This window comes from Pteropus alecto, unplaced genomic scaffold (assembly GCF_000325575.1).
Source record: "Pteropus alecto unplaced genomic scaffold, ASM32557v1 scaffold484, whole genome shotgun sequence".
In the NCBI taxonomy this organism is placed as follows: Eukaryota; Metazoa; Chordata; class Mammalia; order Chiroptera; family Pteropodidae; genus Pteropus; species Pteropus alecto.
This window is the reverse complement of record NW_006435778.1, coordinates 1,417,519-1,436,395: the sequence shown is the minus strand read 5'-3', so window position 1 is coordinate 1,436,395 and position 18,877 is coordinate 1,417,519. Positions and strand designations below refer to the sequence as shown.

The window sequence follows — 18,877 nt, the reverse complement described above, 5'->3', positions numbered from 1 at the left end:
CAGACTGTCTCCTTTCCAGGATGTAGGGACAATGTCTGTCTTGTTTGCTCTCATATCCCTGCCTAGAAAAATATATATTTATCAAATGAATTATTAGCTCTGTCACCTGAGGCAGATTACTCAGTCTTTTTTTTTTTTTCAAAACAGTACATTTTATTTGACATTAGACAACACACTCCCCAGTTTGTCTCAGTTGTGATATATAGATTACTTTAGATTGCTTTTTGGTGTACTCAGTCTTCTGAGCCCCAGTTTTCTTATCATAAAATAAAAGATCTCAAGTGATTATTGTAAGAGTTGAAAACTGGGGCCCAGGTACTCTGGCTTCAAGTCCTTTGCTATTTCCGTCATAGCACAACTATCAGGTACGGTAATAGAGGCTAGCCTCACGACACGGCTGGTCTCTAAAGCCTGGACATCTGCTGGTGTTGCTTCATGATTTACAAGAGTCATCCATTTTATTTTCTCTAGTAGTACTTGATTATTGGTCAGACTTGCTCGTAGACCTCTTTTTAGGTATCTTTGTATCATACAGTATTTCAAACGTACAAGAAAGCACATTGCCTCTTTTAATTTGACCTAGTCTTTCAGGTTTTAGTGGGATTTCCCCAGGGTCTGTGCTGCATGGGTGAGTTCCAGCGGGGAGAGGTGTGAGCTGTACCCTCTTTCAAAACTTAGCTGAATCTTTATCCCCTCTCATTCATTTGCTTGGTTTGGGTATTTGTTTTAAAGATATTTACAGTTTTATAAAAGAAGCCAATACGCCGACCTTTGCTCCCTATGACACCTGCTGGAATGCCTGTCGAGGAGACAGGTGGGAAGACTTGTCCAGATCACAGGTGCGCTGCTATGTCCACATCATGAAAGAGGGGCTCTGCTGTCGAGTAAGCACCCTGGGACTCTACATAGAAGCAAACAGACAGGTGAGAGGATGAGTTTAGAAGAGAAATCATAGGAGCTCCTACCCCAGAAACAGACTAAGTCTTTTGTCTTATTTCTTCATTAGGTACACAGTGACTTTTTCAGAGTCCCTGTCATTCTCAAGGTTGATCAAGACCTAGCATGTCAGGGAAGACCATTGGGGTACCCAGGTATAGCAAAAGTGGAAGCAGAGGGCCCGGTCCATACAGGCAGAGCCTCTGTGATACCAAGGAAAGGCTAAGATCTCTAGGAAGACTAATTTATGACCTCTGGGTTCAGTAGCTTTCTCCTATTCTGCTCAACATGGGAATAGCTACAGTACTTAATAAACAAGCAGATAAATACTATGTAATCATTACTGTGGTGAGGTAAGCATAAGCACACACAGGAAGCTTTCCTAAGAAGGTGAAGGAACAGAGTATAGAGTAGCTAGATTTCAAAGCCTTAAGGAAGGAATGTCTATGAGAGAGAAGTGTCTGGAAACAACATTAGAGAGTAAGGAGTCTTGCTAACCCCTTCTTTTAACCCTGAGGTTCATGAGATATGGAGAATGAGGAGCTTCTGTTGAAGGGGGAACCGTGCCCTGAAAGACAAGCTAGGTTTTAGTTTAGTTAAGGGATGGAGGGGGAAAATAAAGAGGCTGAAGGTGTAGGAGAGCTCTTCGTTGTGTAGCAGGCACAGGAGAAAGGTTTTAGGAGGGTGGGATGATGAGACCATGAAAAGGAAACGCAGAGCAGTAAAGGGTTGAAATGAGAATAGGAAAAGATAAATGACTGCAGGAACTATATTAGGGTGGCATTTGGGGACAACAGGGTAAAATAATGAAAAGATTAGCTGTTGACATAGTACCTGGTAGAACACTGTGAAAACTATCAGTGCCAGTGTAAGCTGGGGAGTAGGGGTGGAAAAGTCAGTTAGAGTGATAAAAAGTTTGTTGAAAATTGGGATTGAGATTGAATCTCTGAGGAAAACCTGGCTCAGGAACCTTCAGGACCCACACTATATGGTGGATGTAGCCCCAGCCTCAGACCTCAAGCTGGCCTCAACATGGATTGGTTACAGATCCTAGGGAATCCAAGCCAGAGAGTTTATGAGAAATCACGAATCCCATGTTTTCCCAGGGCAGTCCTGAGTAAAGTTAGCCCCCACTTAGGGTCAGAGCTATTGGAAAGGTTCCTTAATTTGACTTTAATTATCTTTCTTCAGTTCTGTGACTAGAGTTCGTCAGGGTGGTCAGAAAGCAGGTCCACGGACAGCCTGAGGCTCGAGGAGGATCCTCCAGAGTGCCTGCAGGTGCCGTGCAGTAGACTGGCCTGAACAGCCTTGGTTGAAGTGTAATAGAGGAGATTTCAGGGATAGGGACTGAGGGATTAGCATTCATATTGCCAGGCTTTCCTCAGCCAGCATGGCCACCACATGCAGTACTCTGGCCAGTGTCCTGCCCATGCTGGAGAATCGCAGATAGGCACACTATCTGTGCCTTCCTAACAGGTCCAGAGCTAAAACTCTTCATACCCATAACCTTTTCAGTTTTTTCATACTGGAGAGAGAATGGTGGGAACTTTACCTTCAACACTTTACTTTGGTTCGCGAAGAACAGGGATGCCTTCTCAGGGTCTGTCCTATTATGTAATTGTCTAACATTGCTCCCACCCTCACCTCATGCATGGCCACAGTGGCCCAGGAGGTGAGCAGGAACCTAGAATGACTATGGCCAGGACTCAGGATGCTCCTTAACTTCATTAGGCTGCTTCTCCCAAGTGCTGCCTGGGTATCTCAAAGGTTTGTCCCACCACCTCCCAGCTGAGGGACATAGTATTGCTTTCGGGAAGGATACTCTTGGTAGGACACAGGATAAGACCATCTAGAAGCTGTTACATAAATAATCCTTGCCCTAGGGGAATGCAGCAGCTTCCTGCTCTGCCTCATGCAGACAGGAAGCTGTAGCTGAAAACTCCCCACATCTCTAACTGGGCATTGGGTTCTGCCTAAGGTGCTTTCTGGTGTTTTCTGGTCTTACTTTAGTGACAAAACCTTTTTCCTCAAGGTGCCTAAATTGCTACCTCTTCTCTGTCCAGAAGAATCACTGGTCCATATATCAGCCCAGATTGTCAGCAAACACTTGGTAAGTGCTCGCTTGGGCAGGGCAGGTATGGGACAATATGTGGGCGCATTGAGGCTTATCCTTATATGAAGCTAGATTGGGCTCTCAAACCCTGAACCTCATTAGCCCCAAGGAAATCTCAACTGGGTTCTGGTTATTAAATCTCACCCTCTAGCCCAGGCGCTCTAGAAGACTACCTGGGCAGGTACTGATCCCAGCTACACAAACGCTGTAAGTAAGGTCCATTATAGTCTTGGGACTCAGACACAGGAGCTTTCCATCTCTCCCTTTTCTTAACCTTGATTTGAGGACTCTCTTCAAGAAAGCACATCTGTACACAAAAGTGCATGAGTGTGCAGTTTTGAGTTGGTCTCAGAGGTATTATGTGACCTTGTGGCCCTGAGAAATACTGATGATGGTCCCTCTTGCTGATTTGTGTCTGGGGAAAGTCCCATCAGACCCCAGCTCAAGGGACCTGGGGATTTGGTTTACAGTTGATTGAGATGAATGGACAAGGTTTTATATTTGCCTTTTGCAGATTGGAGTTGACTGCCTCATTGGGCAAGATACACAGATTGGAGAAAAGTCATCCATTAAGCACTCAGTCATTGGTTCATCCTGTACCATAAGAGATAGAGTGACGATCACCAATTGTCTTCTCATGAATTCAGTCACCGTGGAGGAAGGGTATGTTTCCTCTTGTGCTCACTTGGGGCAAGGCCCCTGGTACCCCTGGGAGGCTTCAGAGGCTATTACAGCCCAGGAAAGGGCTCAGCTTGGGGAGGGGAAGAAAGGGAAAAGGACGAAGAGAGGAATAGTGCCTAGGCCCTTTGAGGTCTTGGTTTTGGATCCATAATGAAATGGTCTCTGAAAGCATTTCCAGTGGCCTTCTCACACTTGTGACAATTGTGGTCCAGGAAGAAACTGCCTTTTCTTGCTTTGGTATCCTACTTGATGGGATATCCACGGTAGTGAGCCCACCGGCAGTGCTGAAATGACATTGTACCAATATCGTTCCCTGATCTCAGTTTCTAGAGCAGCCCTGAAGAAGTCAAAGGCCTAGGAGGCGTGGACATATAAGCCATACACTGTTTTTGAGGGAGAGCTTCTCTGTTGCAAGTTATAGAGACTTTCCCTATTTTGAGATCCCATAGTATCCTAAAATCTTGGTTTATGAACAGCCTGAACTTGGAGTAAGAAAACATGAATGATGTTTAATAGGATTCTTCCTCTGTACGGACCTCAGGTTTTTCCTTGTATAAAAAGCAAGCATAAATGATAGAAGCGAGGAAGCATGTTACCAAATCAGTGGTTTTTCAGTCTTTTTAGGAAAGTTTTCAAACCTTTCTTAAGATAAATTTTATGCAGAAACTCAATATTTAAAACTGATAAAAGCACAGAGGTTGGGAACACAGTGAGGGAGGGGCACTTGTCCTTCCTATAGGATTTAAAGCAGATCTATAAAACAAATTTTGAAAATCACTAGACTGGATCAGCCTGAGATTGATTCTAGCTCTGACATCTATTGATTTCTCTATCCAGGAGCTGATAGAAAAGAAGGGTATGGGCAGACTGCAAGGCCAGTGAAAGCTAAACTACCTCTCACGGCTGCCAGTGAGGGGGTAGGAGAAGCATTTTGGGGAGAGGAGCTACATAGGGATAGAGCTATACGTTAATCTTCTGCTCTTTAGGACGAGTGACTGATGGAAGACAGTAGACAGGATTGAGGAAGGAAGTACCATAATAAAAAAACAGGAAAGGTGGAGACCATAGGGATATTGGCCACTAAGATCTGTCCTCCCCCAAGCCCACTTCCTGGTTTGGCTTCCAGAACCCTGATAACCAGGCCTAAAGCCTTTAGTCAAGAGTTCAGAAGAATCTTCTCTGGCGAATCTGACAGCCCAAGAAGAAAAACCCTAAATTTATTTACATCAGAGATTTCTGTCAGCCCAGTCACATCATCCTATAGTGAAAATTATGGATGACAAATTCCACTCATGTGCTTAGAGCTCCTAATTGGCTTTTTAGAATCCTCTCCTAAATATGAAGAGATAATCAAAGATACCAGAAATCTAAAGAAATCCTCTATCATGAAAGATATAGACCAAATCAAACAAATAGAAAAAAGCAACTTAGAAGACACAGAGACTCAGCAGGGAGAGAAAAATACTTTCGAAGAATCTGTCATTTCAAAGAACAGAAAAAGAACTACCCAAATTAAAAACATAACAAAAAGGGAAACTTCAGGAAGACAAAAAAGTAAAAAGATGGAACTCAGGAAAGATAAGAAAATGAGAGGTGTCCAACATCTAAATAGGAGTTCTGTAAAAAGAGAGTTGAGGAATTAGAGGAGGAAATTATTTAAGAAATAATATAAGAAAATATACCAGAACTGAAAGATATTAGTTTACAGAATGAAAAGACCTACTGAGTGCTCATCACAATGAGTAAAAATACACCCATACCATTTTGAAATTTCGGAATACTGGAGACAAAGCATGCTACAGACTTTCAAAGAGAAAATAATAGGTCAAATACAATTAATCGGGAACAGAATGGCTTTGGGCTTATCAGTAGCAACAATGGAAACTAAAGGTAATAGAATAATGCCTTAAATTCTGAAGAAAAAATTAATATCAACCTAGAAATCTGTACCCAAGCAAAGTGCAACAATAGAACAAAGACATTTCAGCCTCAAAAACTTTTCTGAAAGATGTGTTCCACCAAAATAAAGAGTAAACCAAAAAGAGATAAGAAACAAGAGATCTAACTTAGAAAAGGTTAAAAAAAAAAAGTCCATAGGATGATAGTGAATCCAGAACCAAGGATGACAACTACGCATGAAGCATAAAGGGAGTAGTTAGCCCAGAATGGAATCCAGGAAAGACTTATTTAGGAAGATGAAACTGATAAGATAATAGATAAATATAAACATCTTGAAAGATGTAGACAACTGGCTAAAAGTTAGAGTTGAACTAATAATAGAACACTAACAAAAACAAAACAGTTATTAACTCTGTTTAAAAAGTTGTACAAGAAAAGAAAAAGTACTATACTTTGCTCTGTGGCTTAATTGAGGAAATAGAATTTATGTAGTCATAATAAAGTAAACATGGACTGTAGACCAAAATTATACTTATAACTATTAAAAGGATGAGAGAGAGATAGGAAAGGAAAGAGGGAGCAGGGGGAGAAGGAAGAGGCCTAGGTAGGGCATGAGAGCTTGAAGTACTTGTAGGACATCCAGGTGTGTGAAGGTATCTAGAAGCCAGCTTGATTAGAGATTAGGAGAAGAGGTCAAACCCAGAGACCTATTCCTGAATCATTATGGTCTTTTCTAACTTATGTTCCTGTCTCCATTTTTCTATTTCTTCCAATTCCACCCTTCCACCGTCTAATCCTTATGGATTAGAGCATGAGCTTTAGAGTCAGACTGCCAGAATAAATCCTGGGTCTGTCACTTACTAGTCATTTAGAGAACTGGCTTTATCTTTTTGTGCCTGATTTTCTCACTATAAAGTGGGGTAAAAACTGAGCTACCTCACAGGTTTCTTGGGAGTACCAAATGAGTTAATAGACATAAATCGCTAAGAACAGTGCTTAGCTGTTATTTTATCACCATTACTTTATCTCATTTCACAGAGGTGGCATGATGCCAGTGCCAGCATTGTCTTTCTAAAGGATATATCTGATCATATCCCTGTTCTATTAAAAACTTTTGAAGATTCCCCATTATCTTTAGAATAATGTTTGAACTTCAAGGTTTCTCAAGATCTAGTCCTGGAATGTTAGAGTGAGATGGGGCCTTAGAAGTCATCCAGCTCAACTCCTCCGTTTTTACAAATGAATTAATCGTAGCACTCCAGACTTTTTTTCTCCTTGCACCTCTGCTACTCCATGCCCCATTCTAGATTCAGGTGTGAAACTGACACACCTCACCGTTCTCCTGAAAACCAAAACAACACTTGCTTGACCCGTTTGATCACCTAGTTACAGAGAGGCTCATGAGACATTTAACTTCATTCTCTGTCTCATCTAGCCTTAGACCTTCCAGGGAAGACAGTGCCATAGCTTTCCCATTTGCTCTAATTAGCAACCACTCCCTCCCTCCCTTCCTGTGGGTGGGCAGGCAAAGGAGCAGCTTTCTAGTGCCTCTTTAAAAAGACCAGTGTTAGTGTCCTGAATTGACATGAAAAGACTAAGTGAGGAAACCAAGGCTCTGTAAGAAACTCCAGCTTGCTTATATGAGAGAAGAAGGTCATAGAAAAGACCTAATATTATACCTCAGAGTCAATTGCTGTTTTGGAGGAGGTATAATCTTGGGTGGCCTAATAAGGTTTCTAGCTGGGAAAATAATAAAGGTTTAGATGGTGCTACTATTTTTCCAAATAAAAAAGTTGAGGTAAAGCTGTAGCTACATGGGGCTAATGACTAGAAGGCCATTAGGGATTACCCAACCCTGCAAATTAGCTCCTGGTGATAAGATCAGACATCTTGAATCCCATATGAACTCTTTCACTTTTTTTAGGTCATTTAGTTTTAATTACTGTATGGTAAATTTGAGAAAGGTAATTAAATTTCAGTCATGTGAGACTTGATTACCTTGCTGCTTTTACATCTGGGCTGAATGGTAGACTCAGGAGCATGAATTTATCCAGAGGGAGTTTCTCATACTCTTGGCTTGCTTGTCTCTGCCAGAGGTGGTGAGCAGCTGAGGCTTTCTGGACAGTGGCTTTGACACCTGCACAAGGTCCTCAAGGCTTGAGGGATGCTTAATACGACCACCTTGGGGAGGGTGTGGCAAGACCATGCAGAGAAGACTCCTGCCTGTCTTTCTCATTGTCTACCATTTTCAATATATATGACAGCTAATGCTCAGCAATCCAAAGTCTAATGAAAACCTCATTGTCGAGACTTCGGTGTCAGTCTCGTGTTCTGCACCTTTGTCCCTCTGGTCCTGAGCAACACCATCTTTTGCATTTCCTCTTAGTCCAAACTGCAGTCTCAGGTAACACCTTCACATGCAGACAGGCCGGGAAACCAGGTTTTCCCATAGATTTTCCGTGCTTTCTGTAGGCAGCATGTGCAGCTCTCAGAGCCAAACAAGAGGATACTGCTTCTCATTATTACCCTAACTGTCCTCTTCATCTACACTAAAGTGACTGCCCTCACCGCTAGGTCCCTTACTTTTCCACTATCCTTTATTCCTGCCATTCACTCTGCTTGAATTGCCTCTCCCTAGAGATCTTTACCTGTAGAAATTCTGCCCATCTGTCAAGGTCCAGTACATAGTCCCACTCCTACATGCAGCCTTCTGGAATTGTCCTAGCCAGAAATTATTTCCCCCGCTCTTTGTTCCAAGTGTGCCTGTCACACTTGACTCATACTCATGTGACATTTACTGCATTCTTTCTTTTTTCCTCAACTAGACTATAAATTCCTTGAATACAGAAATAGTTTTTATATGTATTTGTATTCCTTAACTCCTAATACTTTTTATATGCTAGATCCCTTATAAGTATTTACTGAATGAAAAAATGGATTTCTGATTTAAACACCCCTACTATAATTGGCTGAGTATTACGAGAGCCCTGTCTACTTCTAGAAGAAAAATCGTGGAGTGACTTCTTCACTCTTTGAAACTCACCAAAATGAAAACAAACAAAACCAAAAAAGGAAGCTCCATCTATAATAAAACTAGATAACTGCCATTTACTCATACACAAACTAAAGAATAGCTGCCAGACAGTGAAATTTAGATCATATCTAAAGAGAACACCAAGATTCAACTAGTATAAGGAATAGGGGCATGGATGAACCAAAGCAGAAGTGGCAAATACCCCTTTTGCAAAATCCCAAGGCACAAAGAACTTAAAAAAACTATTGAGGCACATACATAGAAGGGAGAAAATCAGGTTGGCCTCAGATGTTTCTATGACAACATCGAAGGTCAATAAAACAACATTTAGAAATTTTGGAGGGAAAACGAATGTAACTTAAGAATCCTATGGCTAGTCAACTTGTGATCGAAATATAAAATCATCAAAAATACTTCGGGGCTCAGGAGATGTGTCACCTACGAACCCTCTGGAAAACTCTAAAGGTCTGCTTTAGGCAAAGTCACTACTTCATGATATAGCCAAGTAAGAAATGAAACAAAATATTGACAAATGGATAGGTGAAGTATAAAAATGAACTCCCTTGGGGATTGGCTCCATAGTGTAGTGGTTAGCACATCTATTTTACACGCAGAAGATCCTGAGTTCGCGCCCCAGGTGGAGCCACGGACCATACCCTGGGTGCACCAGGCCCCGGTGGCATGCTGCGAGCATGTGGGAGGGGACACCCCGCCTTCAGAGATCCAGTTCTTCAGGGGAAACGGCAACATCCATAGGTCAGGGGTGGAAGTGAGGGGAGGGAATTAAAGAGCGAGGAAAACGAATTTACTAAAAAAAAGAAAAAAAAAATGAACTCCCTTAAATGTAAAATTAATCTGTGGTAGTTAGAGTTGCAAAAGAGCATAATTGTTAAAAGAATTATGTCCATGTGTTAAGAATTCAGTTCACACTCTCGAAAACACAAAATTATGAAACTTTGGGAAGATCCCCCAGACTGAAGGGGCTCCCTAGAACTTTCGGTTTGTTCTCTACCTTTGAACTCTTTGAATTAAACCTATCTTCTTAGCTGGAGAAAACTACAGCTTCGCTCTTTAAAGTTGTTACACCTTTACTTTGATTCCGCAAACCCTTCTTTTCCTTAGGGAATATAAGGTTTTAGATTTCTTAGGAGGGAGACATTTCTCATCACTAAACCTAATATAGTGAAAGGAGGCACATAGAACTAAAAAGAGAAGATTTTCAACATGCTCATTGGAGCTAGTACATTAGAGGACCCAAGAGCAAGAGTGACCAGAGACAGGAAAAAGGTGAGATAGTTCTTCAGCTGTTAAATCTCATTACAGGAATTAACATGGATAAATCTCACAGATATGATGTTGAAAGGGGGAAAAGCAAGTTGCAGAAAGATCGTAGTGAAATGGTAGCATTTATGTTAAAATTTTAAAACGTGCAAAATAATACCTAATATTGTCTACTAATATATGTAGTAAAAAATGCTTAAGTACAGTAAACACTAGAGTCAAATAGCAGTTACCTCCTGTGGGAGAAGAGGGGAAACGTGATCAAAGAAAAAGGCACAGCAGGTTATGTTGTTTGTTCCTTGAGCTTTTTGGTGGGTACACAGGTATTCTTTATATTCTCTAGACTCTTCTGTGTGTGAAATATTTCATTAAAAATAATACATGGTTCTTCATCTAGAGTGACACCTGGACGAGGAACCCTTGGGCTAAGGTTAGAAGGCTCTGGCATCTGGGGAGATACAGATGTCTCAGCCATAATTTTTGAGCTGAAGTAGTGACTTTGCCTAAAGCAGACCTTTAGTCACATGTCTGGAAAAGCTACATGTATCTCCAGGTCCATACACCTTTCTCCCCCAAGGTTCGAGTAAGTTTAGAAAGCCTGCCAACTAATCCCTGGAGAAGAACCTACATATCCTTGGAGTTACTGAGAAGTTTCATGGCTCTTTGCTAAACAGTGCCCAGTCAACAGATGAGGCAGCAGTCCATGACACAGTGGAGAGTCACCACTGTGTAGGCTTGGGCACATTGCTTAACCTCTATGAGCCTGAATTTTCTCTGTAAAAAATAGAATAAATACCATCATCCCTACAGGTTTGCTAAAAGGATTAAGTTACATAATGAATGTAAAATGTTTTATGTAATGACTGAGCTGTATTTAAGACATTAATTTATGTGACTTCCCTTTCCTCGTGGAATAAACCGAAGAAAGTCCTAACTAAAGCCAGAAGAGGAACAAGAATTTGGAGGCTTTATTGCCTCTCAGGTCAGGGCTTCTTTCTCGTGTCTCATGCCACAACATGGTGTGGCACGGTGCTCCTGGCCAAGCAGCGGACTTACTGTAGACCTCTGTGTTTTCTCCTGGCCTCCTCTCTACTGAAGCATTAGTTTCCAGAGTAATTTCCCTAGGCCTGCAACTTCGTTTAAAATTTCACCCCACCAAGGAGAAATGAGGACCAAAACCCCATTAACCTTAGCCATCTCTGAGGAGCTTCTTAGAGAACATAGCCAGGCATTAGCACTGCAGAGTCCTTAGTACCAAGCTGAGAGTTAAAACTAGGATGCAAAACCCATAGTTCCGGCACAGGGGTCAGTTCTTTCCTTGAGTTACATAGGAAGTCTCCTCCCCACCCACTTTAAGCACTAAGCAGAAAAGGCAAAGTTATTACTGTGGTTTGGCATCCTGGAGCGAGATTGTTTAATCTAGTAGTATCTGTCCTCCCCCTCTAGCATGAGCAAACACACACACTTCCAATAAAATCTTAGAGTTTCTTTCTGGACAGGGGGAAAGCTATATTGAGTTGAAATTTTTCCAAAGTCTCTCAGCTTGCTAATAGAGGTGACTCGTGACTGCAGCAGTGATAATGGGGAACAATTGAAGAAACAAGTGATAGAAAAGAGCTTCACACTCACTAAGCATTTTGTCAGGTGTTCATCTCAAAGCCTTCCACAGATCCACTGACCAAGAGCCTCAGGAGAGCCCCAGCTTCCCATCAATCAACCCACTTTTTTCCTATTACATCTTCAGACTCTACCACGGTGGTTTATATATCCCAGAGGGCATTACACACAAACTAGATGAGACAAGTAATATGGGAGTTTCTGAAGATGTCAGTTAGATGTGCTAAACATGAGGAGAACACAGGCTATCCATAGCTGTGGAAATCTGACCGCAGTCCTTCCAGCCTCTTCCTTCCATTTATATCCCAGATTCCAAAATAGCCAGTTAGTAGTCTCTAATTATGACTGCTTGAGTTTCTTTGGCTCTTTTTTGTCTACTGACTATGGTTACCCCTTCCAAGCTCCAGAGCATGGATTCTCAGGCTCTTCAAACTACTTAGCCAGGCTATCCATAGCTGTGGAAATCTGACCGCAGTCCTTCCAGCCTCTTCCTTCCATTTATATCCCAGATTCCAAAATAGCCAGTTAGTAGTCTCTAATTATGACTGCTTGAGTTTCTTTGGCTCTTTTTTGTCTACTGACTATGGTTACCCCTTCCAAGCTCCAGAGCATGGATTCTCAGGCTCTTCAAACTACTGAGCAGGAAGCATCCCCCTACTCCCATCTTGGAAAAAAAAATTAAACTTTTCAGTGACAAACTAGTAGCCAACTGCTGCTCCTGCTGTTCCTGGAGCCTATGTATCTGGGGCTTTCTATACTTCCTTACTATTGTTTTTGGGAAAATTTTCCCCAGGGAGCAGGAACCACTCTTTGCCTAATGCAGAGGGCAAGTTGGAAAGTTCTGGAAGGTCTCTTATTGCCCACCCTCTGTATCCTGATTTCAAGCCAACAAACAAACTAGTACAGTCTGCCTGTCTCTAGTCCACACCACAGAGGTGCTGTGGCCTTGGCCTTTTGCTGCTTTCTGACAGGCTTTAACTTTCTAGAAGAATAGAGATAAAGAAGACTCTGGAATGCCATAAAGTACTAGGTTTTTTTATTTTTTAATTTACTAAAGTTTTGGCATTTGAGAGAATCTTTAACAGCTTGTACACTGAAAGTTTCAGTCCTTGGAATGTCCTTTCCACTCCTCATGCCTCCTAGGTCGCTTGAGGATTTTTTCTTAGTTGGTGTTTTGTTTGGTTTTGTTTTGTTTTGTTTTGTTTTGTTTTGTTTTGTTTTATTAAATAGATGCTCATACCCTTCCTACTTACCTGTTTCTCCCTACCAGCCCCTGACTCTTTAGAGTACTGAATATGCCCTTGTTGGGACAGAGCCCTCTTGGCTCAGAAAAGCAACTTGGCAGTTTTAAGCTTCCTCCAGTCTTCTCTCCACTTAATTTTTTGTATGGCATTGTGATTAATTGTGTGGATTCTGGAGTTGGGCAGACCAAGATTTTAATCTGCTGCCTGACAGTTACGTGGTTTTGGGTAAATGGTTTAACTTCTCTAAATCTATTACCTAATCTGCAAAATGTGGCTATTTTTACTGCATCATAGGTAAAAATGATATTCCCACAACCATTTAGGAAGCTTTTTTTTCTAATTAAATACATAAAGGCCCCTTATCCCAGACCTACCAAAAAGATTGATGGGGGCCAGGACATTGAGGGTGTTTTTTTGTTGTTTCTTACACCGCCCAAGTGATTTTTTTTTTTTTTTAATGAAATACTTAGATTTGTAAGTCACTCCTATAATGTACCTAGAATATTTAGCACAGTACCTGGCATAGAGTAAGTATGTAATAAATGCTAGTAAAGATTGTCAGATGATGTTTCCTCCCACCAACCAGGCTTCAAAAGCTAGGAAGATGTTCCTTAAACACATTTAAATGCTAATAGGCAGTAGTAATACTTTTGAGAGTATGGCTTTAGGGTCTGGAGTAGTCTTTTATGTGGCATGGAACTAATTTAAAAAGCATCCTCCTTTTCCTAAACAAGTATGGTTTCAATTAACCAGAGTCTGTGGTGAGAGCTACGCGCGGCACCCACTATTTCCACAGCTGATCTAGAAAAATTCATGGGATCTGAGCCTCAAATGAAATTTGCTATGTGTTCTCAGATGAGAGGGAGGAGGGACGGGTCAGCCCAAAGGACGAGTGCCAGTTTCTACCCCCAAGAGGAGGGATTGGATGGAATTTAGGTCTGGGGTGCCTAAAGAACTGAAGTCAGAGTGTCTGCTCTTTTCAGGCTTTGGGGGAAGATCACTATGAGCATATCTGGCCTTCTCTAAACCCAGGTCTACCCATGGCCCAGGTGAGCCATTCTGTCTTCTAGTGATAACTTCAGGCATGTAGCCATTAACTGGACTGACTGGCTGTTCCTAGTCTGTGGAAGAGTCAGAACTCCCAGCCTGCTGTGGTGAGGATGATGATGAAAGCTATGGACACTCCCTAACTTAGCTAATGTGTTACAGAAGCAACATCCAGGGCAGCGTAATCTGCAACAATGCTGTGATCGAGAAGGGTGCAGACATTAAAGACTGCCTAATCGGAAGTGGCCAGAGGATTGAAGCCAAAGGTAAACCAAAACCCAAATTACAATCGCAGATGCTTTTTTTTTTTTTAAAATATCACACTAGTACAGATAATGCTCAGTGCTGTTGAGGACTAGGAAACAAGCACATGCATACACTGCAGGAGAGAACATAAACTGACAAAGCCATCCTTGCAAGGGGAATGACATCATTGACAGATTTTTAAACTTTGACTTAATAGTGCCATTTTTAGGAATTTATCTTACAGGTAAGCTCATAGATGTATGCAGCCTTACTATCAAAAAATTTAAAACATACCGAAAAGATGTAATGGCCCTGATTGGCACCAGTTCTTTATGAGGACTCTTGGACATATGAGAAGGGCCAGTGATCCAACAAAGGCTCAGGAACTAGCTCTGGCCTTCTGAAGTCCTTGAGCACCTCAGCTGACCTGATATTTAAGAGAGACAGTCTCATAGATTCCTGGCCTAGAAGAAGGTTAGTGGCTTCTTCAGAAGCCATTCATTCAGAGCCATTCTCAACTGTCTAGAGGTGATGCTGTCAGCTCTGCTGTTGCCCGGCTTTGTTGTATCTCTGTCAAAAACTTATGAAGTATTTAAGAGACATAAAAATATGTCAGGGTTTCCTTGCTGGGCTGGGCAAATTTGAATGGTCGATAATTTGGCTGGATATTTTTAGGCAAAAAGTAGACCAAGCTTAAGATTAACAAGAATGGCTAATTCCTTTTGAGGTTATTCCTAAACCTAAAATTAGGTGGGGTAGGGGAGTTGCTGAAGGAGTAAGCCCCACCAATTCTGGGATGGTAGAAGCCACGTCATTTTCCCTCTCTCCAATAAACGAAGGTCTTCTTCACTCTTTTCCTCCTTCCCCTTTTTAAAGTTGCATACCTTTTGAGCTTTCAAATCAAACAGACCTGGGTTCGTATCTCAGCTGTGTGACTCACTGGATGTGCACCAGGTTAAATTTTTAATCTCTAGGCTTCAAATTTTCAAAACTAGAAAAACTGAGACAATAATACCTATCTTGAAGGATTGCTATGAGAATTAAATATAATTAAATGTTGAGTGGAGTACACACAACTCCTGGAGCAAACCAAGGGACTCTAGAGTTCCGCGTATCCCCCATGCCGTAGTGCCTCTCCTTGCCTTTGCACATGCTCCCTCTCTCTCCCTGCAATTCCTGTCTTAAAGACTCTGCCTAAGTGTTTTCTCCTCTGTAGAACCTTCTCTGACTCTTCCCATGACTCCCTAGGGCCAAACTGAGCATTCCTTCCTCCTCTGCACCCCTGAACTTTGTCAACACCTTTAGCGAAGTACGTTCACAAGTTATGGCAATTATCAATGAATCTGCCTTCGCTACTAGACTGAGATCCTCAAGGACAAGAACAAGGACTGACTTATTCCAGCTCTCAGAGCAGGTCCTGGTTTATAGTAGATGCTAGGGGAGAAGGGTGGGGGTAGGAGATGAATGAATGAATTTTGGATCCATAAAACATATTTTTAGGGATTTCAGGGCAGAAAGAGTTTCAGAAAAGGCATGTGTGTGATGGTTGCAATTATCACAAGATCACTCCTTGCTTTTTTCAAAACATAGGCTGATAAAAGAACCACATGCAACATCAATAATTGAATTGGGGAGATGTAGCCTTGGCCTGAAACATCCTTCATCTTATTTCTGCACTTGAGACTAGATGCAACTCTCCACCTCACTGCCTTTCTTCTCACATTTCAAGCACTTTCTTCCTCTACATATGAGAGTTGTCATTTCTTTTTGTTCTTTTTAAAAGAGTTTAGACTCCATGGGCGTATTTGAATAAGTGAACTCCATTTGCCACCACCCTAGAGGTCCCTCCTTTCTTAGATTCTGGAAACTGGAACTTCACAATTTCGGCTTCTTCTCCCCATTTCCAACAAAGTAATAGTGTTCCTTCCTTTTATTTTGTAAGGACCCCTTTTCATTCTGTGTGCAGAACGCATGAAGGCAGCTGACTGCCAGATACTGAGGGCTCAAGGCATGGCATCTCCCATCAGGGAGCCCAGGGCTAGACTAGCCAAACCCCTACGATGTCATGGGCTTCATTGTCTCCTGAGCTTTTTGGCTCTAACTAACACTATCTGCCCATTTCTTTTTAGCAAGGAGACCCTTTAATGCTCCTCCTAAAGGAGAGGTGGCCAGGGAAGTTATCTGGACTCTAAACCAGAGAACCCCAACACTTTCTCTCTGTCCTGTATGCTGAAAGACCACTGCATCCAGCACAGTAGTCAGGGCCTTCCTGCCACAGGCCTCCTGGCCAGTCAGTTGTTCCCACTGTCACTTTTGTTTGAAGCTGAGCTATATGGAGAAAGAAAATTCCTAGCGATCAGTGCAGCACTAAAGACATGCTACTGTGGATGACCCAGAGAAACTTCAGCACCTCAGGTCCTCACCAGCAAAGAGCTCAGTAGGTGACAAAATCCCCAGTCAGTCTTCCTCACATGGAGAGATTTCAAGGGAAAACATTCATCCTCAGAAGTAATGCTGTCATTTGCATTCCACAGAGTCACCACATCCATAGCAGTCTTTTACCCCAAAAATATGACTCTTATAACCCAATGTAGGCCTCTCTGCCCTCATAGCACTACCAGGGGAACAAGCCATTTTCTAACATTTCCGGCTTTTCTCGCCACACCCCAGCATGCTCAGCTGACAAAAATCCCATTAGCCAAGTTTGACCTCCTTCTCAAGCCAGTAGAAAAGCCATAGCCCACAAAGTCAAAACCTGGGAGACGCTAGTTGGACACTCTGTCTTGATGCAGGACAGGGCAAATTCCCCCGAGTAGGGGAGAACTCAAGCTCTGCACTGAGAGAGGTTCTTGGCGGAGCTTAAGAAAGAATTCAAACACACGCCAAAGTTAGAGTCAAGAGGAAAGTTTATTAGAGAAGGGGTAATACTCCATAGACAGAACATGGTCTCCTCTCAGAGGCAGAGAGTAATGGACACTCTGTCTTGATGCAGGACAGGGCAAATTCCCCCGAGTAGGGGAGAACTCAAGCTCTGCACTGAGAGAGGTTCTTGGCGGAGCTTAAGAAAGAATTCAAACACACGCCAAAGTTAGAGTCAAGAGGAAAGTTTATTAGAGAAGGGGTAATACTCCATAGACAGAGTATGGTCTCCTCTCAGAGGCAGAGAGTACGAGGACCTAAGAGAGACTCAGAGGGACGGAGACAATAGAGAGAGACAAGGACAGTGAGAGACAGAAGAAATGCACTGAGAGAGACTGAGAAGACCCGAGTGCAGGGAATTCAGTTTATATATCATTCTTCACTTCCTGTGTGTTCCAGTTTAAAGACTATATTTACACATTTTCCTTTGATATAAACATACAGTGAGGAAAGATAAAAGTATATAGCAAGAAAAGGTAAGAATATGTAGTGTGAAAGGCCTGCTGGCAGTTCCCAGTCTTCAGTCCATAGGGAATGAAATGGTGTAGGGCACCACTTAAAGACTCTGTTTCTCTTGTTTTCCCTTCACAGTGTGGGGAATGGGTGGTTAGCAATCCCAGCAGAAATCTTCCTTTGTTCTGCAGGTTTCCTCATGGTCTGGCTGCAGGGCTAATCAGCATATTGCAGTCTCTGAATGTAGCTTGATCTAACATTTTAATTCTCTGCCTCCTTTCCAGATTAACCTGAGTCTCTTGTCACAGTCAGTGAGAAAATTTGGATCTTTTCCCTATGACTACAGTGATTGGTCCTTTGGCCATGAAAGTAGACCTGATGAGCACATAGGTCAAGTCCTGGCTAGCAAGAACCCTTCCTAGCTTCTCAACAGTGCAGTTTCTCATATATGATTTGTCATTCCCTTCTATCCCATTGTTTTTTCCCCAGTTTACCATTCTTCCTTATACTGTTCCCTTTAAGATCTTTTCCAACCTGATTCCAGCCCAGAATTTTTCCAGTGTGTTTATTGGAGCCTGCTTTTAACACTAGCCAAGCAGAACTAGTACTGCTTGTTGCTCCTCGCCAGGTTTCCCCCACCTTACTGAATGTTCATGAAAACACATCTACCCCCAAAATGCCAGGTATAGTCTCTTTCCCCTTAAGTCTTCTCTCCTCAGTGAGTCTTCTCCCAACCGCATGCCAAGAGCAGACCGGAGGGCAGGCCAGAGAAGGCTCGGGTGTTTATTCAGAGCCTGGCAGAGCTGAAGAAAATGAAGTCTGCCCCAGCGAGGCACCTTATTAGGCCCTCTGGTCTGGAACACTGAGGGGCAAGAAGAATGTTAGTTGGAACCGGGACTGTCTTAAGAACAGTCCAGTGTCCCTGGAGACTAGGAAGAGACTGGATGAAGGAAGAGCAGATGTCAGACTCTAGATGTGAGAGGCTGAGGCTGACTCAGGGCTGCAGAGGGATAGAGAGTGAAGAAGAGCTTTTGGAGGGGCCCTGTGAAGCTAGCCGGAGAAGCATTTCCTTTGTTCTTTTCTGGTCAGTCTTATCTTAAGGGTGGAGCCCGATTGACAGTCACAATCCAGGACCAGCCCCAGCCCTAGGGAATTTGGCTGCCCAAGCACTGTCTGGACCTTCTCCCCATTCCTCTCACTGAAGGAAGCAGATGGCTATGAAGTATAAAAAGGCACACCTCCCAGAGCTAAAGTACACAATCAGACCCAGCCCCATTCTGTAACTTCTGTTTAATATTTATCAAAGCACTATGCTGGGCTCTTTACATCTACTGTCTTATTGAATCCCCACAACTTTGTAAGGAAACTAAAGCCCCAAGATGTGAAACAATTTTCTCAAAGTCAAGT

General features: G+C 42.5%; 1 protein-coding gene and 1 long non-coding RNA gene across 4 annotated transcripts in view; one reads left to right on the top strand and one right to left on the bottom strand.

Moving 5' to 3' along the window:
* LOC107195626 overlaps window positions 1–18,877 on the bottom strand; it is a 74,261-nt gene that overhangs the window by 30,224 nt on the left and 25,160 nt on the right. The gene's annotated exons all lie outside the window — the stretch shown is intronic.
* Window positions 1–18,877, top strand: part of EIF2B3 (eukaryotic translation initiation factor 2B subunit gamma) — a 98,671-nt gene that overhangs the window by 77,067 nt on the left and 2,727 nt on the right. For all 3 annotated transcript variants that reach the window (XM_015588975.2, XM_006911417.3, XM_015588974.2), the window contains 4 exons: window positions 733–923; window positions 2,969–3,046; window positions 3,564–3,712; window positions 14,015–14,118. In XM_015588975.2, coding sequence (XP_015444461.1) covers window positions 733–923; window positions 2,969–3,046; window positions 3,564–3,712; window positions 14,015–14,118 — 522 coding nt within the window. The remainder of the gene's footprint in view (window positions 1–732; window positions 924–2,968; window positions 3,047–3,563; window positions 3,713–14,014; window positions 14,119–18,877) is intronic.